This window comes from Haliaeetus albicilla, chromosome 1 (genome assembly GCF_947461875.1).
Source record: "Haliaeetus albicilla chromosome 1, bHalAlb1.1, whole genome shotgun sequence".
Classification (NCBI taxonomy): domain Eukaryota; kingdom Metazoa; phylum Chordata; class Aves; order Accipitriformes; family Accipitridae; genus Haliaeetus; species Haliaeetus albicilla.
In genome coordinates this window covers 32,059,366-32,083,450 of record NC_091483.1, presented here as the reverse complement: position 1 = coordinate 32,083,450, position 24,085 = coordinate 32,059,366, and the positions used below count along the sequence as shown (strand labels likewise).

Here is a 24,085-nt window from a genome sequence, read left to right as displayed (position 1 = left end):
GGTTTTGACTTCTTAAGAGAATTGCAGCTGTTGATAGTCCAAATGAAACAGTCCTTACACCAGCAGCACTCTTGGAAAGAGCCCAGGGTAGGAAGGTCTTCTCTGTTGCTGCTTTTGGAATGTAATTTGCCCTGAACTCTGAGCAGTTGGATGTAATCAGGACTATATGGAACTTCTCATCCTACCTTTTTGGTCCTGTGACAAGCCTGGCATAGTCAAATTTGATGACCTATTATAAAAATGCATGGAAAAATCATCCCTCCCTCTCTCTCACATTTCTCCCCTGGACAACTAGATATGCTGTGCACTTTGTATTAGTTTAGTACCTGACGATACTCAGCAACTGGTCAGGGCATTTTAATATTGTGCTTTAAATTGTTGGAAGCAGAGCTTGTTTATGTGTGTTCTTACCCTTCTGAAAAGTGGAGTGCAGCTCTGCCTAAACTGAGTGTATAAGGGTAAATTGAAAGGTTTTTCTCCTTTGGATTTCCTTTATTTTAAATCATCTGATTTACAGGGGCTTTCTTTGCCATGTGCAATTAAGTGTTAGTGCCTTAACGTTATTATGCACAGAAATTTAGCTTTTGCTTATCTTACCACAGTACAAAATTTCTTATCTTTTACTAGGAACTGAGAGATGTGCTTCAGGAACATAACTGGGTGTTTCATGAAGCACTGGAGGCCCTGAGAGTATTTGCAGAAGATGATGAGGGTAACGACAGATTTAAAATCCATTTTATCCCAAGATAAACAGACTTGTGATACAAATATTTTCTAATGTCCAGCAATAACAGTCCTGACAGCACTATGCCTAGAAACTTGCACTGATACTTGAAAATAGTATTATGGGGAGGATAAAAGAAGGAAACTCAATTCTTCTGTATTTTGAAGTGTCATGATTTTTTTTATCTTGCTCTCTAAGTAGGGATAAATATCTTTGCTTGCTAACACAGATTTATATAAGAAGTTGTAAGTACCTGTAGGTATATCATAAAATATATTTTGAAATGTGTCAAAGCTGACACCTGCTCCCTTCCTGCTTGTTTAAGAATAAGTTTTGGTTTTTAACTGGGGTAATTTGTAAATCAGTAATTGCAAATAACTGCGTAGGTGACAAGTGACATATGCTATTTTATCTTTTTAAAATATATTCTAGGAGAGAAAAATACTAGAAATAGGCCTTAAATTGTGCAACCAATTTATAAATACCCGTGCATTAAATGTGGTAGGGAGGAAGAACCATGATTCCAGGTAAATCTGTGAGTTATAACTTAAACACTATTTAATGAGTTGATTATTTTTCAGTGTTACACAGCTGTCAGATATCTATATGTTTTGCTGTATCAGCTATTTAAGTATTCTTGGGATAGGATAGTATTCTTAACTGGATTCTTTACAAGTAGAGAAAGCTATCAGTATGCATGAGGTTGGGTCCTTGCCTGCTGCTGCTGCTTCTGAGAAAGCAGACGTCAGGGTTGGAGTCAATCAGCAGCAAGCTGGGATTGGGCAGAAGAGAAAGCATTGGAAGTGCTTTCTTCCAAAGAAGGAAGAAAAACTCATACAAGTCACTTCTGAAAATTACTTGCTCACATTCTGTATAAATAACCTCTATCTTACTTTAAGACAGTAGGGTTATTTTTGTCCGAAATACCTCATTCTTCCAGTTTCTTTAACAAGTGCATGTTTTTGTTGTCCCACCTCTAATACTGTACTGAGATGCATTAAAATGGAAAAAGTATATAATTTTCATGGTGAAAGTAGGCTTGTGTTGTGAAATCAGCAGAATTAATATCTCTGCAGTCAGGTGGAGTGGGACCAGTATCTCATCCCAGCGATACATCAGAGTTCTTGCCTACCTGCTCTTACCTTGGAGCTTTTGCAGCTGACACATATTACATAGTGTTGATCATCTGTATTTGAAGATAGTTACTTAAAACCTTCTGCTATTTGAGCAGTATTCAAATTAGTATTGCTCATCTCATACTTACAGTTGGTACTATTTACATGTTTTAAACAGACTTGCATGGTGTTTGCTCCTCTCCTCTTTTTTTCTTAGTAACACCTGCTGTTGAGTCGTTGTGTATTAAATACTAAAATGGTGTTTTATATCTATATAGGTTTTATTTTGGAAGAACAGTGGGTTTTAATTTGCACTTAACCAGTACGCGTTGACTTGTTGCCTTCTATATTGCATGCATAGGCATGGGATTTCCTCCCAAAAGTGAAGCTTCTGACTGGACTGAAGCCTCTGCCAAGAGCAGAAGTGATGAGAGTGAAGAGAAGCCAAAGCAGAAATCTACTGGGAAAGAGCAGAACGGCTTTCAGAAAAAGGACAAAGGCAAAAGGAGCATTTGGAGTACTAAAAGAGAAACAGAAGACTTGGAGGACGAGTCAGCTTCTGAAGATGGTGGTAGCTCCCTTGACGAGGACTACGGCAGCAGTGACGAAGTGATGGAGGATGGCTACAAAGTGAAAATCCTCAGCTTCCTGCAGGATGCTTCCCCGAGCGAACTGGCTTTGATTCCCCAGTGTTCTCAGAAAAAGGCTCAGAAGATAATAGCGCTCCGGCCCTTTAACAGCTGGGAGGCTCTGGTAGGTCTGCATTCTTATTTTCCTATCCCCAGCCTGCCTAGAGTCAAGGTGGCTTCAGCCTAGGGAGGCTTAGATGGGTGGCCTTACCCTGATTAGGCTAAAATGCTATGTTCCTCCTAAGCCAATAGCATTTCAAATAGTGTCATATGACCTGATTTTGAATGAATTAAGGGGTGATTTTCCTGAAAAACTCAAGCTGATTGGCTGACATTACTGTCACTCACTCTGTAGCATAGAAAGTTGGTTGATTTCACTGCAGAAGAAGAAATTAGAGCTTTCATTTGGGAAGGAGGTGTTTGCTAGCCTGTTCTGAGCTCTTGTAGCTGAAAACCCATGCAGGAGGCAAGAACGTGGCAGGACTTTTACTGCAGACACTTGAATAGCAGCAGCAGCTTCCAGGGTAGCTCCATGACTGAAGGTGCCAGCATGGATATTTTCAGTTTCATACAAGAAACAGTCGTGTGGGGTTTTTTTGGTTGATTTTTTTTTTCTTTAATCTACTGCAGCTTAGTTTCTAGCATGGTTTTGCTATTTAAGTAATGCAGCCATTTTTTAGTGGCGCAAGCTGCTGTGTTTTTATTAATAAAAGGTAAAGCATCAGAAGGCTAAACCACAATCCACAGCAGAAGGGAAAATGATACCTCTTGGTAAGTAGAATATCTACTGTCATTGGGATGTTACTTTCAAATGTTTTCCATGGTTTGTTTGTTTGCCTTCACGTTTCATGCAGTTTCAGTTAACTGCACGACATCAGACCTGATAAGAGCAACATCCTGGTAAGAAATTTGAAGTGTATTGCGGCAGATTTTCTTGGTTTAATTTATTAGTGCTTTGGATTTTAAAGCAGTAATTGAGCGTAGGCCCTCTTACACAGTAATTGGTATGTTTTTTCATCAGTATGCGTTCTGAAACCTCCCCCACTGATGTATGCAAGATCTGCTTGTATTTTTTTTTCAGAGCAGAACAGAACTTCCTCAATATGGGTAAAACAATAACATTTATTATTTAGTGTGTGAAATTTTTACCACAAAACAGTAAGAGATACTAAACAGATTTTTAAGGAAAACAAAATGATCTTTGTACGTTGGTGTTGCAAGGGGGGGGAGATGAGGGGAGCATACTTTAAAAATACAGGGTGCAGGTATGCTGCAAAAGAAATCCGTTTTGCCCCAAGCCTTTGGCTTCTCATAGAACATCTGTCATACAGCTATTGCTTTCTAAACTTGTTGGATTTTGCCTGAGCTTAATTCTTTGCAGAAATATTTGCTACAGGGCTGTTCTCCTTTTCTCTGTGTGAAATATTTAACAGAAGAAAAGCTGCATGGGCCTGTTTGTGTTCAAAATTTGTCTTTCATAAAGATTGCTGCTGTCAGCAACCACATGTTTATGTAGTATTGTGAATACTTGCCCAGAGTAGTAGTTTGCAGCAGATCTTAGCAGATGTTTTGTAGCGGTGTGGATTTAATTGTTTCTAAAGATCCAGTAGCTCAGTGACCAAATATTTTTCCTACTAATTAATAAGCATGGTAGAATAATGGAGAGAGCTGATTCACTTTCAGCATTAAAGAAATTGGCTTAAAGTGTCTTTTTACTGTAATGGTATCTTTTGTAACACAATGTAAAGCACTAGAAGTTGTTACCACTTGCTCATTATTAGAATTGAGGAAGATCTTAAGGCTGTCAGCCTGAGATTAGGACTAAAGCCTACTTACTTGGAAATTGAACATCTTATTCCAGGAAAATGTAAATTAAATTTATTTTTTTTATTCTAGACAAGCTTTTTAAGTTGGACTAAGAATTTTTTTTCAGGTGGATTTAAATGAGCTTCAAGCTTGTGAAGTTATTAAGAATGCTTGAAAATACTTATTCCTTGGAGCAGATATTTAAGACAGATGTTTAGCTTGATCTGATAACACTTAAAACAGAAAAAAATTTAACAAACATGCTTCTCAAAAAAAAAAAAAAAAAAAAAAAAAGGAAAGACCTGAAAACATCCTTGCTTATGAGGATTAATTCCCTTGGCAATTTAGAAATGCCCATACTGTAGATCAGCTACATTTTCCAGGAGGGTAGTTTTAGCCAGTTTTCAGTGCTGGAGATGACTAGCCAGGATTGCCTCCTCTCAAACACTAACTTGCATAAAGAGTGCTCAGGTATGTCCTTGAGGCTTTAGGTGTCTGTCTGCTTGTTCAGAGAAGTGATGCTTCTCTGTGCAAGGACCTGTGGCCTCTCCCGAATGTGTTGTGTGCGTAGGGAGAGTAGTAGGTCACAAAATAGATTGGGATGTGCGCTCTGAGGGAGCGTCTTTCTGAATACTCCTTGTATTCACAACTCAAAATTGCACGTTGCTTTCTGAGGGCAGAACGTTTGAAAGGGTGGTCCCAGGTGCCCGTGCTGTAGAAGCAAGCCCAAGCATGGAGCTGGGACACAAGAGGAGGTGTGGTGACCAAATGGGAGATGCCGGAGCAGAAGTGCATGAGGAGCAGCTCTCCCCTGCTGGGAATTGGGGATTGTAACACAAGGGGAGCAGATAGGGATGCAGGGGTGGGCAAACTAAAGGGCGATCAGCAGAAAGCAGGGCTGTGAGGGCTAGGAGAGGGAGGGAGGAGCACCAAGAACATGGCTGGCTGTGGAGGGCAAGGCGAAGACAAGGGTTCAGAGCAGACTGCAGGGCAGCGTGAAGAGGAAAGTTTACCTCCCTGTGTCTTGGTCTGATGTCACGTGTTAAGTAGCTTTTGTGCAAGGGGCCAGTGTTCAGCGATGTTTTCCTCTCATGGTGCAGGCCTGCTCTGTACCAGCGTCATGCTCTACACCTCCTCAGGACAGATGTGTTGGTAAACCGGCAGCTGTTAGAGATACCTCCCCTCCTGGTGGGTCCTTTCCTACATTGGCTTCCCACCTTCCTCTCTTGTTTGCTTCGGGGTCCTGGTGGCACCCCACTGGCACACATTATGGGGTGGCAGACAGCATGATTTCTTTCCTTGGTGGAAGCACTTCTGGGCACCCATCACCCTTCCTCCTCACCCTCACTCCTCTAAAAAACTCGTTGGCGCTTAATTAAGTTTTAACAGCACTTTTTTTCCAGACTGTTGGAATTGGCCAGTGTTGGAAACGGCAGCTCTCAGCACGGTTTCCTCAGCAGACAGGCTGTAAACACGGTCATGTAACGCCGATACTTGCCTGTTCTGTGTGTGCCAAGGAACAAGGGCAGAGCCAAGACTGGCTCCAGAAGGAGCGCAGGTGAACTTTTGGGGTCTGGGGAGGTGTCCTGTTCCTTGGCCTGTTGTATGTGCCCAATGCAATTTCACACTGCCCCTGCTAGATGCAGGGGTACGAACTGGAGGGAGTTTAATACTATTTAGTTTCTTATTTTTAAGGTGTATTCCTGTTAACTGCTTGAATTTCCTTTTAGCATAGAAACATAGGTATCTGAGTTTTGCTGTATCCTCTCATGTCTCTCATTCGTGGTATTATTCTACCACAAAATAAACCCTCTCTTTTTACATTTAAAGACTTTATGTGAATTAAACAATGTCTATTGTTTTTAAAAATTACAAATTCTGAAGGAGTACATGCAAGTTAAACTGACGCAAAATATTGCATAGGAATTTTGACATAGCATATTTTTATCTTATCACTTTTAGGGGAATGGGAGAACTGATCAGTCAAAGATGGACTTACTTGTGCATCATATTTTGTATACTGCAGTAGCATATGAGCTAGGAGATACAAACTCAGGGGAGGGTAGCTTTGGCTTTTTTATCATCTCTCATTTTGGTTGGCTGCACATGTACAAGCTGCTACAAAAACCAAACTGGAAGAAAATCCAGAAGCACCGTGGACCCACGCAAATGCATCAGGGTAGAAATGGGAGCTGCTTAAGGTGGAACTGGAGTTTGTTGATGGAGATTGAGGCTGCCTTTCACCCTTAGGCAGTAAAGTGAAATCCTAAATCACCTTCAAGTGGTGTAAAGTAAGCCCGAGCAGAGCATGCTGGTGTGGCAGTTATACAGCATGGGCAGCGCTGCAGCCCAGGACTCTAGTGGACCTTTCTTCAAAGCATGCTGTGGAAGCTCAGAGGTTCAGTTGTCAGTGAAGGTCTCATGTTTTTGGACCTCATATGAAAAAAAAAAATAAAAAATTAGCCTGGGAGCATGTCAGAGCTTCTAGTAAACCAAAGGCCACCTGAGGATCTGGTTTGTGTTTTGCACGACAGCATAACATCATGTGTTTCACATGTAAACCAGTGGCTAAAGTTTTTTCTTGTTGTAACTTGGAGATGAATGTTAATGTGTTGACATGAAACAATACAATTTCTCTTAATAACAGATGGCTTCATTCTCCATACCTTTATTTATAGATTACAGGATTTATATTCATGCCAACCAAGCTTTATGCATCAAAACAAATGTTGAAATTTTTTAATTGCCTGTTAAAAATCATGTTCTTTATGTCTCTCTTTATTTCTTAAGAGGTGTCTATTTAGCAAACTTTTTTGCAAGTGTTGACAAGTGTGCCTTAGCCTGGTTTAAGATATGAGTGTTGGTAAACTTTCTGGGATTTGTTTAAAATGGAACAAAACCACAAACAAACCAAACACCCCCAAAACTGTAACGGCAGTCTGTCAGTAGAGGGCATCACTCCATTATTTTTTTATTTCTGTTGGAGTCGAAGCATAGCCTGCTTGTACATTTCAGCTTAACAAAGCTTGCTTTTATTCTGCAGTGTGGCAATATTAATCAGTTACTTAACATGTAATAGCCGGATCATACAACCCCTCCTTTTTTTAAGGAAGGAATTCTAGAATACATGCCTGTAAAGTCTTGTGTTAAATTTTAACAGATCCCTGATTTAAAATTCAGAAAAATCTGTGGGAATTACTTCTGTTTTAACAAAAGAATGGCAAATCCAAAGGATCTTGTATTCTTCAATTCTTTAAATGCATTAATAAGAAAAGGAAGATGTCTGTTCTTTACTGTGAAATATATTTATGCATAAATATGCATGAAAATACTATAATTATAAATATGACCCCAGTTACTGCAGAAGTAATTTTATTAGAAGGTTTTACACTTTTTGTAGATGGCCCTACATGGAATCCAGGAGAAGCTGGTGGGCCTGAAGGGCCTGTTTTGATGCAATTTGAGGCTTCTTGGCTCTGAAATGGAGAATATCCATATTGTAGTAAAGATACAAAGTTTAGAGAAAGGAAATGTAAAGTAACTGGTGTGGTCTTGAGGAAGCAAGTGGTGGAAGTAAGGCTTCTGTGTCAAAATTAATAATGCTTTATAGTTTAAAAGGAAAAAATTAGGAAAATTTAAATTTTAATTAAAGACGTGTCACATGGTAAGTCTGTGGCTGGCACAAGGTTGTGAGAATGAGACTGGTGAGTAGCAACTCTCATTACAAAAAAGAGATCAAGAGCTCTTGGAGAAAGCATGTGTTCATGATTGATGTAGGAAGGATTGTGACATGGAGCCATTTAAAAAAAAATAAAAATAAAAATTGATGCTAGATTAGATGCATCTTCTAGCAAGCATGAGTGAAGCAACCTCTGCTCTAAGTAGTAGACTCAGAGTACAAAGCAGCAGAGGAAGTTAGCCTTGGTCAAGGTGGGAACACATGTTCTGGGAAGATGAGGACATGGTGGCAGAGCAGTTACAGCACTTAAAGATCTCTTCTCAGCCAAAATAGGAGGGAATATGCTATTGTGGGATAGGGAGCCACAGTGATACTGAATGTGGGCTGTCCACATGTCTCAGCTGCAAGCTTTTGACTCAAACACTGGTGTGCTCAGGAGCGGTGGAGAGGCCTTGTGTTAGTTTGTATTTACATTGAGATTCTGGTAGCTTGACTTGTCCTCTGCCAGCTTGTTTGCTATGATGTTTAGAAAATGCATTTGTGTGGTTTATCTTGTTTGTCCCTCTGTAAAATGAGGGCAATACTGACATGAAACACACACATGCTGGAGAAGAACATGCATAGCCTGGAGAAGTGAAGGCTCCAGGAAGACCTTATAGCAGCCTTCCAGTACCTAAAGGGGACCTTCAGGAAAGCTGGGGAGGGGCTTTTTACAAGGGCATGTAGTGATAGGACAAGGGGTTAATGGCTTTAAACTGAAAGAGGTAGATTTAGATTAGATATAAGGAAGAAGGTCTTCACTATGAGGGTGGTGAGGCACTGGAACAGGTTGCCCAGAGAAGTTGTGGATGCCCCATCCCTGGAAGTGTTCCAGGCCAGGTTGGATGGGGCTTTGAGCAACCTGGCCTAGTGGAAGGTGTCCCTGCCTATGGCGGCAGGGGTTGGAACTAGATGATCTTTAAGGTCCCTTCCAACCCAAACCATTCTATGATTGTATGCAAAAAAATGGAGAAACTAAATGGTGCTAAAACCTTGTCAGGATGATGGTACTGCCCATGAAAATGTGTCAGCAAGTGCTAATGACCTGGTAGATTTGTCTAAGTTTGTGTTTTGTAGATTTCACAGGAGGTCAGGTTCATTGCAAGAAAAAAGACTTTAGGTAAATCTTAGCTTAGTGAAGAAATTCTCCTCCAACACTGAAATGTGAAGAACTGAAAAGAATGAACCAATTCTTGTTGATCTTTTGGGCCTGTCAGTACTTGGTGATCACAAAAAACCTGACATGGTTTTGGGAAACTTCTTAGCCATTAAATCTTTTTTTTTTTTTTTTCTGTCTGCCTAAATCTGGTTTGAATGTGCCATTTGTGGTACAGTTAGAACTGGAACTGAGTAGTGCTGAGCTCCGGACAGATTCATAACAAAACCTTAATAGCCTTCTTCATAGGTTGGTTTGTTTTGATGCCTACATTGTGCTTACATGTTACACCTTTAGTATCTAATAGGGATTGCTTAAAAGGAAATCTAGTGATAATTGGTACTTTTTTTTTTTTCCTTCCTTTTGTGGTTTTGCTCTGTTAGTGAGCCTGGCCTTCAAAGCTTTCTTTGTGCTGTACATTGCCTCTCCTTGAGGATTTTAAGAGTTTAAAGCTCCTGTATTTTACATTAGAAACTCTTCAGAGAAATTGTTTCTTTTATTTTAAGGTATGTTTTACAGTGTGAGGAGCTGTAAGGCTGACCTTCCATGTGGATTCACAAAGTTTTGCACTGGGCCAAGCGTGTAAGGAATATTTGAAGTTTTGAGAGGAGATTGGGATGCTGTTGCTGTCTGCTACTTGAAATACTTGCTGCCTGCGGCAGCTGTGGATTTTCACCATAGCACCTTTGCTGCTATTACCACTGTTCATAGTTGGGTTTTTTTATTATTATTGTTTTGCAGTTTACAAAAATGACTAAGACTACTGGTTTGTCAGAAGACATAGTGTGGAACTGCAAGATACTGCTGAAGGAGAGGGACGTGGTTCTAAAGCTCATGAATAAATGTGAAGACATTTCAAATAAACTGACAAAACAAGTAACCAGGATTACTGAAGATGGAGGATGTGGATGGAACATAGAGCAACCCTCCATTCTGAATCAGAGGTATCTTTCCATTTTTTATACGTACAAGGGTTTCAGATAATAAGGTATACTTGAATACTGGGATTTTCAAAACTGCAATCTCTGAAAGTAGAGTTGCAAATGTTTGACACTTACCAGCTCTCAGTGAGCTTGGTAGCAATGTGCAATACTTGAGGGAATACAATAAATGTTTTTAAGTGTATCAGGAAAGTTGGTGAGGAGGAGAAGAACATAAAACCAAAAAGATATAACAGTGCTCAATACCTTGTTTTACTTCTTGCAGTTTTTGATGAATGTAGAAGCCAACCTTGAGTGATGGGATCATGAGTTGTCAACTTGTTTCCAACAAAAGGCCAAACAAAACTGTTTCTGTAATGGGGGGACCTTTTATTTCAAAGAGGCCAAATTGAAATGAACCTGAGCAAACTTGTAAAGTTTATCAGCTGGACTGAAGGCCTTGGTTAGGAAGTTCAGATGTACAAAATGATCTAGAACTCTGTATCCAGTGGGAGGGGCACCGGGGATCTGTTGGGGGGAAGGACTAATGTCAGAGAGGTAAATTGGCAAGGATCTCCAAACGGATATTGGGAATAAAGAGAGAGCTTAGGAGGAATGGAAATGGGTATGGTAGGGGGCATTATCTTAAGGGTTAGGAAGCAGAAGGGTGGGTGAAGTGGGAATGGCCAGAGTAGCAACCTGGATTAGACTTGGAGGCTGTTAGTGGTAAATAGCAAAAGGATTTTTCAGCTATGTCAAAATAAAACCTGAGAAGAAGAGGGAACTGTTTGGAGGGAGCCTACCGGTGATGTTTCTTCTTTGGCAAAAAATGCTGAACTGGGTGACTTGCTGTTGAGTGTGTTTTGTGGCTTGTGTGTGTTTAGTTTTTTTGTTTGGTGCCGACACCACTAAAGGGCACTTAATTTTTTGCATATTTTAAAAATGAGCAGTTGTTGAGCTGCTTTTAACTGGTTGTAGACCACTTATTTGAGAAGAAAGTTATTTATTGTAATGTTCATTTTGATGATTTAAGATGTATGAAAATTCAGATAAACTACTTACAAAGTTCAGAAATGCTCTTTGGTATTCAGGTGACTGATTAAATAAAGTTTGTGTTTTTCACTACACGAGGAGATCTGAAGTACATTAAAATATAGGCAATGTTAAACTTACCATTCTGTGATTAACGTAAGTGTAAAGTTATGTTTCGTGGAGAAACAAATAAAAGATGGTTACACGTTAAGCTTGATTTCTTAACAGTTTGGAACTCAAGCCATATCAGAAGATTGGTTTGAACTGGTTAGCACTGCTGCATAAACATGGATTGAATGGCATATTGGCTGATGAAATGGTAAGTGTGAAACTGATCATCTAAGAATCGTTAAAAGTTTTGCAAAAATGACTTTGTTATATTCTTTCATTTCCTAGAAATGCCAAGCAGAAGATAAGTAATTTGTTTTAGCTTGTATAACTTAAATTGCAAACAGTTTCTCCAAATGTTTAGAAGCTGCTGAGCTCTTACTTTTAATTTGAAAGTCAAAGGTAGCCTAAGATTCATGGACACTGATAATTACAAGTCATGTCGTATCTTCTGATGCAAAGGAAGCAGTTTCTCCCATAACAGGTTATCCTCAAACCATTCATTTTAATAGCTCCTTGCACATAAATATAACTTGTTCTGCTTGTCCAGCATTTAGCTGCAGTGAGCCCCTATCTTCTACTTTTCTCCATTAGTTTCAAAACAGGTAGTTAACAATACAGAAAAAAACTAAGTGCGTAAAACCTTTTCTGCTTCTCCAGTGTTTCAGCCATCTCTTGTCATTACACTCCCCGTAAGTTTTGAAATAAGAGCTTAGGGGTTTGAGGTTTTGTTTGGTGCTGACACCACCAGTAATTGTACAACAGAACAAACAGTGATGCAGCTGCCAAATGCTAAATTTGTTGTCAGTTGCTTTTAATCCTGGCTGCTGTTCATCTTGTGAGGAACCATGAATGAATGGATGGGTTTGCTTCGCTAAGACTCAGGCAGTGTTTCTCAACTTCCATATGTTTTGTATTTTTAAGAACTACCTTGTGTGAATATTTTGTGGTAGGTAAGATAAATTTTTAAATCCATGATGCAGAAGACAAGAAAGTGAGTATTGGTGTATACATAGGCTTATCTTAAAGAAATCTGATTTCCATATTAAATTCCACTTCAGAAATAGCTGGAATATTCTTTGTACAACTGGCTCAAATGGACAGAAACAATTAGCTTCCAAGTAATAATTTGTCTGCAGCACTGTTTCAGGAAGGCAAATTTTTGAAGAAGATTTGAGGGATGAACTTGAACTAAAATGAAAAGCTTCATAAATGGAACAGATGAATTCCTGATGCTCAAATGTTGAGCTGAAAAGATAATTAAGTTTGACTGTGACTGTACTTAAGAAGGAATTGTCTTCTGTAAAACAATGTGGTTAAAGAGAACAATTTTTCTATGCAGATTTGTAGTCTTTAGTTAACATTGACTATGCTGTAATTGTCTTATGAGTAAAAAACACTATTATGTTCTACAGATTGTAAATTTTGTTTAAATGGTTTTGTTTTCTCTTAGGGCTTAGGAAAAACAATTCAAGCTATTGCATTTCTAGCTTATCTCTACCAAGAGGGCAATAGGGGTCCCCATTTGATAGTTGTGCCAGCTTCAACATTAGGTAAGTTACAAGCTTCAAAATTATTTGTTTGTTCAAAACAAACAAACAAAAAAATCATGGACGGACTGTGAAACAAAGATAATTTTGTGAAAGAAAACTTAATTTTCTTATGGTGATATTCAACTCCTTAAGTAATTTGAATTGGAATGCAAACCATACTGAAGGCAGGCTTGTTCTGAATTATTTAGACCTAACGTGGAATTTTTTTTTATATGTTCTGTATGCTTCACAAAAAATAAAGCTGCTTGTTACAATTTGAACTTGTTTAGCAAAGTAGTCTTTTTACTTACTGAATATTGGCTGAAATTCCTAGTCTTCAGGCTATGCTTAGGATTAGGTATCATGGCATTTGAGACATTCAATGTCTTTTTTCCTCTTTGCTGCATAGAATCTGTCAAAGCAGATCAAAATCCTAAAATCATGAGGTTGACTTTTAGTTGGGTATTTTAGTTGTTTAATGACCTCAGTCAAAAGCAGGAAGAATATGGTGGAATAAAATATGTCAGCAAAGCCAATGAGTTTGAGCAGAAACTAGTTCTCTGTGGAGTTAACTTTGGTTTTGTTGACTGATTATAGAAAGGAGAAAGTAACAAGTTTAATTTAGAAAGAAAACATTGCTTTTAATATAAAATACTTATTTGGGCTTCAAAAATTTCTCTTAACGCATCAGAAAAGCTTCTGGTTGTTCAACATAAATTGCTGTTTTCAGTGTGCTTTTAAAATCCACCAGAAGCCATTTTTTTTAAAATAACTCTTAAAAATGCGTGTTCCTTAAAACCTGAGGTGTAAATAAAGGTGCTTTTGTGAGGTGAATCGTAGAGGCTCATGAATTGCAGTGGCAGGTTGGCCCAAGCCATCCAGCACAGGAATGCCTGGGAAGCGCGGTCTATCTGCAGCTTTCCTGTCACTTTTCTGGAGGTGTCTCCTCAGCTCTGATCTGGGTCCTGCCTGAGTCACGTGGAATTTACCAGAGACCCCCCTTCTGCTGTGGTTTGGGGTCAGCATTTGTTGACTGTCAAGCAGTTTCCCCTTGGGCATGGTAACCTTGCTGGTGGCTGCTCTGCTGGCTGTACACCTGGAGCTGGGTGGAGTTGTCAGACTTTCTTGCCTACTCCCAGAGGCACTGTCTCTCCTGAATGAAACACTTCTGGATGCAAGTACTGAAAAATGAAGTGATGTGCTTTCTGAGGATTTAGCCATCTAGGGAAGAAACTGGGCTGAAAAGTTAAGCATGGTATTATTTTTTCGTGGTGGTTACAGACTGTTTCTGTAGGAGTTTAAAGTGCAAGCTGGTTAAGCAAGAGTGAGTTACAGTGTGGCCATGGGTTGTTTAATTTTCCTAAATATTATTCTTGACCTTCAGGGGAATTTAAAGGGATTTGCTTTCAAATCAGATGTTTGGTTTAATGTTGAGGTGTGTCTTGAAGTCACATAAGACATAACAAAGGATAAATGACTTGGGTTTTATTTTAATGATGTCTTACAGATAACTGGATAAGGGAAGTTCATCTGTGGTGTCCTGAACTGAACGTCCTTTTTTACTATGGTGAGGAATCTAATTTACGAATTAATCTAATAATACAGTTGCTTGCATGGTTAGCCTAAGTAAAGATGAATTGCTTATGGAAGCATTGTTTTAAGACAGTGGTTTAAATACACATATTTATTGAATGTATTTGTGTACTGTCTTAATTTTTGTATGCATATAAATATATGTAATCGTACTCATTTTATGTTTTGTCCTTTTGTAGGATCCCAAGAAGACAGGAAACATCTCAGGGTGGACATTAATAATAAAGTTGTCGATTTCAATGTGATTGTAACTACGTAAGTACAGTAATTGCGTAACAAGTGAGATTTAGTTAGCTGCTACTGACCTCTTGTGGTAAAACAAAACAAACTATGTTTGAAGTTTGGTGAGATGGGAAGGGAACTTACTTTTGTTTTCAAGTAATGGTTAACTAAAGTTTTATTAATGTGTAACAGATACTATGTTATAGATGCTTTAGATATTATCTATTAATTACATAATACATACTAATAGATACATATTACTTTGTAATAGGTTTGCGCAGTATTTTGGAAAGTGTTACTGAGAGCACTGGCTCATCAAGTCAACTGTAATTATTTGCCAGTAGTAAACTGTGTTATGGTTGGTTACTTCTAGGCAGTTTTACTTACTGGCCCTCATGTATTCTCTCCATAACTCTTAACAATTTTAGAGAATTTAATTTGAATGTGATAACAGTATGTTTATGTTAAATTTGCATTTAATGTGTCTTTTATGATATCTTTCTGTGACAGATACAACTGTGCAATTAGCAGCTCAGATGATCGAGGACTGTTTCGCAGGTTGAAGCTTAACTATGCAATTTTTGATGAAGGTCATATGCTTAAGAACATGAGCTCTGTACGCTACCAGCACCTTATGACAATTAATGTAAGAGGCTTAGTTATTGTTGGGTTAGAGGGGACAACTCCTCTTTTTTCTGTTTTGTAGTTATGGGCTGGCAAAAAATGGAGTATTAACTGTAAAGTTCATATACACATAGTGGTCCAGAAACTACAGTATGTGAGTAGTTATAAGTGTTGATGTGGTCTTAGGAGTGGATCCTGCATTGTGAACTCGTTCAGGGATACAAGCTCCCAAAGAAATGTAATAAATTTCCTATAGCATCATTACAATGACAGTAGTGGTTCAGTTTCAGTGTTAAGCAAATTTCCAGTTTTATCCCACAATAGTAAAGATTGTAAAAATGCTATTCTGATGACTTGCACTGAAACATTGTAGTATTTAAGGACCTACTCTGATAAGACAGCACAAGAAAAGCTAGCTTTAAAATTATTTTTTCTTGTAGCTTGCAGCTTGAGTCAGCAGCATTTTGAAAACTAGAGAATTTGAGTACAGCTCTTTCTCTGATTATTGTGATTTAGCACTGTAGTATTTGTACTTGGCACTTATGACGACTTTTTCAAGATCATATTTTCATGAAAAGCCTTTTTAAGAAGCTGATCTTTAACCAATTAAACTATGGCTTGTACTTGCAATTCAAAAGTTGTGTGTAAGTACTGTATGACATTAGAAAAGATATGATATAGGAGCAACAATTAGCACATTAACTTAAAACAAACAAACCAAACCAACCAAACAAGAAAGACCCTAATAGAGCCATGAAGGCTTTTCTTACATCTGGATTAGGTTTCCTGAATAGTCTTAAATTGACACATGCTCAGTTCGCCGCAGATCTGTAAACTGTTTTGTTGACTTAACCAGGAAATTATTTCATGAGATCTAAATATATATTAAGTTTAAATAGTTATGATTTAAACCAAGCTCATTTTCTCAGTTCTCCATAGATGTGTTGTTTCTGCCAATATCCATTTTTAACCTTTTTGACTAATGTTTCTCACTGCTGTTTTCCACTTTGGACAAACAGGCAAAGAATCGCTTACTGCTAACGGGGACTCCAGTTCAAAATAATCTGTTGGAATTGATGTCCCTCCTGAATTTTGTCATGCCACATATGTTCAGCAGTAGCACAAGTGAAATCCGAAGGATGTTCTCTTCAAAAACAGTAAGTATGATATATTCTCTTGTTGAAAATAACTTTTTTTTTTTGCTACAACACTGCCATTGCTGCATAACTTCTGTTTTATTAGTGTCTTACAGAAACAGGAAATGTGACTATCAAAATCTAGAAAATGAAACAATGAAATAAACCTTTTAAAGTAAGAATGTGGCATAACAGGATATCTCAGAATACTAATGGTCCTCGTGAATCTGTCTGTTCTGGCTGGGTTTTTCATCAAGTTAGAATAGTTAAGGTAGTGTTGTTACAGCTGAAAACTTCACACTGTAATTTAATTCTTGCAATATTTTCCTTAGAAGAGTGCTGAAGAACAAAGCATATATGAAAAGGAGAGGATTGCACATGCAAAGCAGATAATAAAACCATTCATCTTGAGAAGAGTAAAAGATGAGGTAATGCTTTATCTTTAAAATAATAGTTTCATATTATCGAAAAGCCTGATAATCTTTGAGACAAAAAGTAGAATTTAAGGTCAAATTTTGTCAGTGCTAGTTTTAGTGGTTTATCTAGGAGGAGCAAGAAACTTGAGCTATTTTTCCGGTGTTTGCAAGTAAAAAAATGACCTGCAGCTTTGGGATTTGGTGCTTATTATTTGCTGACTATTTACAGATGGAAGTTTTAGTTAGGAAAGCTCACTGAAAGATGATTCAGTTTGCTGCTAAGCAGTGAGAAGTGAGAAATCCTCTACATTAACCACAAAAATATTTGTGACTTTGTAGTAATGGCGTTTTATTTTAACTGAAAGGATTAAGGCAGTGAATGTGCATGTATATATTTGTGTATATGTATGACTAGAAATGTGTGTTATTTTGCTATCATCAAAATGTTTATTTTTTATTCTAAAATCCAAAACCTATTTAAATTCCTCTATTTAGAATTGGATATATAAAAGAAAGGAAAAACTTAATAGTGATCTGAAAAGTGTTTCTGTGTACTTGCATACTTCAGTAGTCAGTGGCTTGAAGAGGGTATCTCTGATTAGCAGGGGAGTGGGTTCTAGGTATTGCATTTATTATTATTTTGTGCAGTTTTGAAGTGTGCAGACCATGTTACTTGATGGGGGGGTGATGTATAAGCCAAATCAAGTTCTGAATAAGTCAAACTGCTGACTCAGCAAAGTTGTAGCCAATGAAAGGAGTTGGGGAGGGGAGAATGAATAGAGTAGCTTAAAAGCAGGCTTGTAACATAGTACAGAATTACTGACTGTTCACTACAGAACAGTTTTTACCTGGTATGTTTTTTATTTTGGCAGGTCCTTAAACAACTACCTCCCAAAAAAGATCTGATTGAATTATGTGCCATGTCTGAGAAACAGGAACAACTATACTGTGATCTCTTAAACAAGCTCAAGAAAACTATTAACAGTAATGGTACGCGAGGGGCTCATTTCTTTTTGCTGGATTTTTTTTCATGCCCAAACATACGTCAAATGTGACTACAAAGCCCTTGCTTTGTAGAAATGTCTAATACTCAGAAACTCACTATATCCCTTCTATGAATTTTTCCTAAGTTCAGGTAATAGGTGAAATGTCAAATTCAGTCACTGCAAATAAAGTTCTCCTGAGAGATGAAGATGTGTCAGATAGGCATCTATGTACTACTTCTCAATATACCTTATTTCTTTGTTTACAGAGAAAAACTCTGATATGGGAAATGTAATGATGCAACTTAGAAAAATGGCTAATCACCCTCTCTTGCATCGTCAGTATTACACGACTGACAAGCTCAGGACAATGTCCATGCTTATGCTCAAGGTAAGGTGATGAGATTCAGAAGCAATCTTTAATTTCTCAGAGCTTTTAATGCAACTTAAATAGATTTTCTTTTTTTAATTTTTTTTTTAATTGTCAGTCCTCTGGTCAAAAGTGTGTCTTTGCAAAACTTAATTCATTGTTGCTGCTTTTTATTTCTCTGCATCTATCCAGTGCTCTAGTCAAGCTCTGTATGTGTTTAACACTGATTTTTGTATGAGATATTAGAATGGAGAGAACAGTTGTGGGACTGCAGTCATCTCCTTTTCATTAGCTCCCCCTTAACACCTCTTCCCTCCACCCCAAAATTTAAAACCAAAGTACTTACGAAAAATATCTTGGGTGGACACTTGAGTTTACTAGTATTTTCTGACTAGCAAGAAATCTAGGCTGTACAGAACTAAAATAGGGAAGGCATAAGTATTGAACTGTTGAGGATTTTTATTTATTTATTTAATTTTTAATTTGGCTGGGGTTAATGCCTGTGGAGTTTGGGGAAAATTGTTGGTTCTTTCTAAAGTATACAAAAAAAAAAAAACCTGAACATGCAGCAGGTGCTCTAAGAAAGTTGCAGCTGGCTTTGAATAGCTTTAGCTTTGTTTTAAAATAAAGCCAATCAAGGTTGGGGGGAAGGGAAGAAGTGACCCATTGGTTTATGAAGGATTTTTGTCCCTTTTTATTCCTACTCATACCATCGTTCTCTCCAGATGTGGCTTTTCTTTTCCTCTTTCTTCCAGGCATGACATCCCTCTACCCACCCTACATCTTGGGCTGGGCTTCCCATGTCTTCTACCATCTATCCAAGGATTGGACCTCCCTTTTAGGGAATGTGTCTTCAGGGGAAGAGGTCTGATACAGGGGTAAAAGGTCATAGGGCTTGATGGGAAGTAGGTAATTGCTGTGGAGGTTGAGCATATACTTCTTAGTTTTTGGTAGTGCAAGTTCTTGTAAAAGCTAAATTGCAAAGTAATGATCCTCTACTATAAACCTGGGGTTGCAGAGTTCATCTTTTGTTGCTTGCATGAGCCACACTCTGGCATTTGTCCATGTCTAGTTGTGCTACTTTGTTCTTTCAGAAATTTTGAATGTTATTGCGTGGTGTTTTTGTTTTTTCTTGTCTGTCTGGCGAGATCGTGTATTGCATTATTTCCCTTCATTTTTGCTAACAGGAACCCACACATTGTGATGCTAACCCTGACCTTATCTTTGAAGATATGACAGTAATGACAGATTTTGAGCTGCATTTGCTTTGTAAGCAATATTCTCACGTCAGTGACTTCAAGTTAGACATGGATCAGATCTTGGATTCTGGAAAGTTTAGAGCACTGGAACGCATTCTCTCTGACCTTAAAGAGAAGGTTGGTACTAGAGATAGCTGAAACATCTTTTTCTGTCCATCTAAAGGGTGGCTCTAAATAACTGGTTAAATTAACGTCTGCTAGCTGTATATGCAACCCAGTTGCTTTTCTGTGGAGTATTACAAGGCGATTTAGTGCATGTGCAGTATTGCAAAGCAATGCTTACAGCTTTTAACGTGCAGTCCTGCCTATGCGTGTCACTTTAGAGACAGCTGAAATAAGCTTTCCCATTTTTCCAAGTTTCAGAATATTAATCCTGAGTTAACACTACTTTCTCAATGTACAGAGGGCTAGCACAGCACATGAATTTTGGCCTTCTTTTGGCAATTGAATAAGACTGTATTACATTAGAACAATCATGTATGTCTTAAGCCAGTGTAAAGGTAAGAAGCAGTCACTGCTTTGAGTCATAGATTTAAAGTGGCTTATTTTACAAATAAGCATGTACTTCAGAGTATCCTGAGTTTGCACAAGTGTGCACTGTGCATCTGTTCGATTATTTCAGACAAAAGAGTGCTATTGCTCTGTGTTATATGGAATATAGCTTAAATTTAAGTTTCTGATGAAAATATTTTATTGCTTTTTATAGAGGGAGTAAGTCTGTCAATTATGCATTTGACATGATTTCTCGATTGCTTGGACCACCTAAGTACAAACTAACTAAAAAATTATTGCACTGACAAAAGGTGGGTTAATGCAGCAGAAATACTGGATAAGATATCTTCACTGAAAGTCAGTCCTGACTTGATGAATTTCAGCTTAGTCTTTTAGTTTGGAAAATAGCAATTCAGTTGAAGTAAAATCACGTGTTTGCACCAATAAAGTATTTGTGTAGTTCATTATCTGTAATTGAAGTCTTTTAAAACTTTTGTTTTGCTTTGTCATTTCCAGGGTGACAGAGTTGTATTGTTTAGCCAGTTTACTATGATGCTGGATATCTTGGAAGTTTTCCTAAAACATTGGCAACATAGATATATTAGGTTGGATGGAAAAACACAGATTTCTGATCGGTATGTGTCTTTTTGCTGAAGATGAGAGAGAAAAAGTGGATGTGTGCATGGAGGCGGGGAGGTGACTTAAAACCCTTACCTTTGTTTTCCAATATTGTCGTGGTTTTGGCTGGAATAAAGTTAGTTTTCTTCCTAGTAGTTGGTATAGTGCTGTGTTTTAGATTTAGGATGAGAATAATGTTGATAACACACTGATATTTTAGTTGTTGCTAAGCAGTGTTTATACTAAGTAAAGGACTTCTCAGCTTCTCGTACTGCTCTGCCAGCAGAGGCTGGGAGTTCACAAGAAGTTGGGAGGGGACACAGCCAGGACAGCTGACCCAAATGAGCCAAAGGGGTATTCTATACCATATGATGTCATACTCAGTATATAAACTTGGGGGAGTTGGCATGGGGCCACCACGGCTCAAGGATTGGCTGGGCACCGGTCAGCAGGTGGTGAGCCATTGTATTGTGCATCACTTGTTTTGTTTATTATTATTATTACTATTATCCCTTCCTTTTCTGTCCTATTAAACTGTCTTTATCTCAATGCACAAGTTTTGCTGCCTTTTTTTTTTCTTTTTCCCCCGATTGTCTTCCCCATCCTACTGTGGGAGGAGGGAATGAGCAAATGACTGTGTGGTGCTTATTTGCCAGCTGGGGTTAAACCATGACAAATGTGTAGAATTCTGTGATTACTGGGCACTGAAGGGATTTCATGTTGGATTTCAGATCACGTTAGTAAGGATGAGGCTGAAAGGTGAGTTTTAGATGGTTGGGTTACAGTCGTAGCTATCGAAATGGAAAACTTTTGTCTTCAGCAGTTCATGGTGTGTTTGATTTGCTTGTGTGTCAGCATGCCATAACAAAAGCTCAGCTGTAGATACTCCTTGGAAGTATACCTCTGTTACACTAGGCAGAGAGGCCCCTTTGTTTCTCTAGGACAGACCATTTACTTTGTCCTTTACAGCTGAAAATGTTGCAATGCTTTTCTTGTATTTGAGCTGTGCTGGTTTTCTGCTGTTTCCTGTTTCATGATTTTTTTTAAATTTTTTTAGGCGCTCTTTCCTTTGTTTCAAAAAAATTGTCATTCTTGTTGTGGTATTACTTCCCACTTACAGCTGAAGTCTGTTACTTCCCTTGTGTGTGCAGTTAGTACAGAAGACGGTCATGAAGCTAAATTCTTCCCTCCCCCCGATTTGTTTCATGTACTTAAGTCTTTCCTCAACTTGCTCTTTGTATTCTATGATCATCCAAAATCTTTTTCCAAGCCTCTTCCCATTCTTTGCTATTGATCTGTCACTGAGTATGTTTCGCTGGTCACTGCTGAGGACTGTTGGGCCCCTTTTTCCTTCTGCATAACATCTGTACTTTTGAGCTGCTTTGCAACACCACTGTCCTCCCTTTCAAAAGATCATCCTAACTTCTGTGTTCAACTCTGGAGCCCATGCGGTGTTTTCTCCAAGGCCTGATATGTGTTTTCTTCTGTTCTGCAGGATACATCTAATAGATCAGTTCAATACGGATATGGGTATATTTGTATTCCTCCTGTCAACCAAAGCTGGTGGCTTGGGAATTAATCTGACCTCAGCAAACGTTGTTATTCTTCATGACATTGATTGCAACCCATACAATGATAAGCAAGCAGAAGACCGATGCCATAGAGTAGGTCAGACGAGGTAAGACTTTTTAATTATTATGCCTGGCTTTTCTTGGAGGCAAGCTCTCAAAGGAAGCTAAAAGGACAATATTTTATGATTAAAACTGCCATTTTAAGCAGAGACTTGTGTAAACCAGCTCTGGGTTGTGTGGGAGCTAGGTAACTGTAATTGTCTTAGCACAAGAACACACCTAATTTACATTCTCCTTTTTCTAGTTCTCTGTAACTCTCAAATTCTCTATAACTTTAAAATTTCTGGTGTGAGGAACTATTTCAAGGCAGATCTGAAGTCTTTGGGACTGTTTGGCAAAGCTGTTTGCTCTCAGGAGACTTCTAAGCAATAAAGTGCCACTCTGTCATCAAGAGTGGGCTGTTGTAGAGTCCTCTGTCAGAGTAAGCTAACGTGAGCAATAGAGTATGTTTAATAACTGTTATTTCAACTGTAGTATGGGATGAGGGGGAAGTTGAGTTGTTTCTATTAGTGGAGATTTTTGTGACCATTCAGACTTTGCGGTGGCTGGGAGTGCAGAAGAAAACAAGTTTTCTGGCAGTACAGAGCACAGTTGGTCCAGACAAAAACTAGAAGCTCTTCCTATTGCCCTTTTGTTCATTTCCTCCTCCTTGTTTTAAACCACTGCCAGCTGAGTAAAGGCATAGCATCCTTCCCTTTTGCACTACTACAAAGAAACTGTAAAAACAGATTTATCCTATTTTGTGGTTTTCAGAGAGGTAAAAGTCATAAAGCTAATCAGTAAGGGAACTATTGAAGAATCCATGCTCAAAATCAGCCAGCAGAAATTGAAGTTAGAACAAGATATGACTGCAGCAGATTCGGGTAAGTTTCTTGCACATAATGACGTCTGCTTAAGTGAATTAAGGTTGCTGAAATATATTATTCTGAAAAAACAAGGTTCTTGATGCAGACAAGCCTTTTTTTTCATGTTAAATAAACTAGAAAGAAGTATTTATGCTGATTATTGTTCGGTTTGACAGGAAAAGCCCTCTGAGTCTGACCCACAAATCAATGACAGACTCCTACAAGTAGAGGATTTTGTACAGTTCTGGGGATCTAGACTTTTGTCTGTTTATGTGAAATATTTTGAGCTGTACTAACGCTTGGTTTTATTCCTCAGGAGAAGAAGGAACCATTCCAGCAGATATAGCCACGCTATTAAAAGCTTCTTTAGGTCTCTGAAATGTACATATGTTGTAGAATTCAAGGAAGAAAGGTCATGTACCCCAAGGACTCTTACATTACTGATGACCGTGAATTTTATGAACATTTATAACTTTTTGTAGTTTCTTTATTGTATTCCTCATGGTATTGAAAATTTTTAACACCAATAGCATTCTTTTGATGCTTAAAAACATAAATGGCCCAAATGTGCCAACATCAGATGCTGAATAAACATTTTACAGTTCACTTTTCAAAACGGGGACCTAAGTAGTAATTGTTTTAACAAATCTGCTACTGCTTAAGATTTGTCAGTATTTTTGTAATTATTTCTACCTCCAAATATATATATATAAACTGTCTGTTTCACTGGATTACACGTGTAGATTTTTTTTATATGTGCCTTATTTGACAATGCTCAAGTCTGTTTCTGCTTGTTTTGGTTCATTTGATGTACCGTACTGGTTTTGTATCAACTTGTTCAAATAAAATTCCACAGATTAACAAAATGTTTTAATTTTGTGATTATTTGAGGAGAGGGGGTGATAACTTGCATGTTATAAATAGGCAGCTTTCAAACTGGCTGAAATGTTTCATTTGAATTGACTTGTCTTTATCCAGCAGTAGTTAATTACTAGTGTTTCATTATACTCTAATCACAGTTGTGTTAGGATACTGATTATAAAAACAGAATTCCTGCCAAATGGAACTTTCTACCTGGGCTGCAATTTTTTTGTCAGTCCTTGGTGTAGATACCAGATCTGCGCTCTGCCAATGAAGTGCCCTAAACACAAAGCTC

General features: G+C 38.2%; 1 protein-coding gene across 2 annotated transcripts in view; it reads left to right on the top strand.

Moving 5' to 3' along the window:
* Positions 1–23,795, top strand: part of SMARCAD1 (SNF2 related chromatin remodeling ATPase with DExD box 1) — a 47,695-nt gene extending 23,900 nt beyond the window's left edge. For both annotated transcript variants that reach the window (XM_069784477.1, XM_009919276.2), the window contains 17 exons: positions 628–712; positions 2,201–2,592; positions 9,890–10,092; positions 11,329–11,419; positions 12,662–12,761; positions 14,248–14,307; positions 14,513–14,588; positions 15,066–15,201; positions 16,199–16,336; positions 16,648–16,743; positions 17,604–17,721; positions 17,984–18,105; positions 19,272–19,460; positions 20,352–20,470; positions 21,949–22,131; positions 22,838–22,947; positions 23,246–23,795. In XM_069784477.1, the coding sequence (XP_069640578.1) occupies positions 628–712; positions 2,201–2,592; positions 9,890–10,092; positions 11,329–11,419; positions 12,662–12,761; positions 14,248–14,307; positions 14,513–14,588; positions 15,066–15,201; positions 16,199–16,336; positions 16,648–16,743; positions 17,604–17,721; positions 17,984–18,105; positions 19,272–19,460; positions 20,352–20,470; positions 21,949–22,131; positions 22,838–22,947; positions 23,246–23,307 (2,280 nt within the window). In that variant the 3' untranslated portion in view covers positions 23,308–23,795. The remainder of the gene's footprint in view (positions 1–627; positions 713–2,200; positions 2,593–9,889; positions 10,093–11,328; positions 11,420–12,661; positions 12,762–14,247; positions 14,308–14,512; positions 14,589–15,065; positions 15,202–16,198; positions 16,337–16,647; positions 16,744–17,603; positions 17,722–17,983; positions 18,106–19,271; positions 19,461–20,351; positions 20,471–21,948; positions 22,132–22,837; positions 22,948–23,245) is intronic.
* The last annotated feature ends 290 nt before the right edge of the window (positions 23,796–24,085 follow it).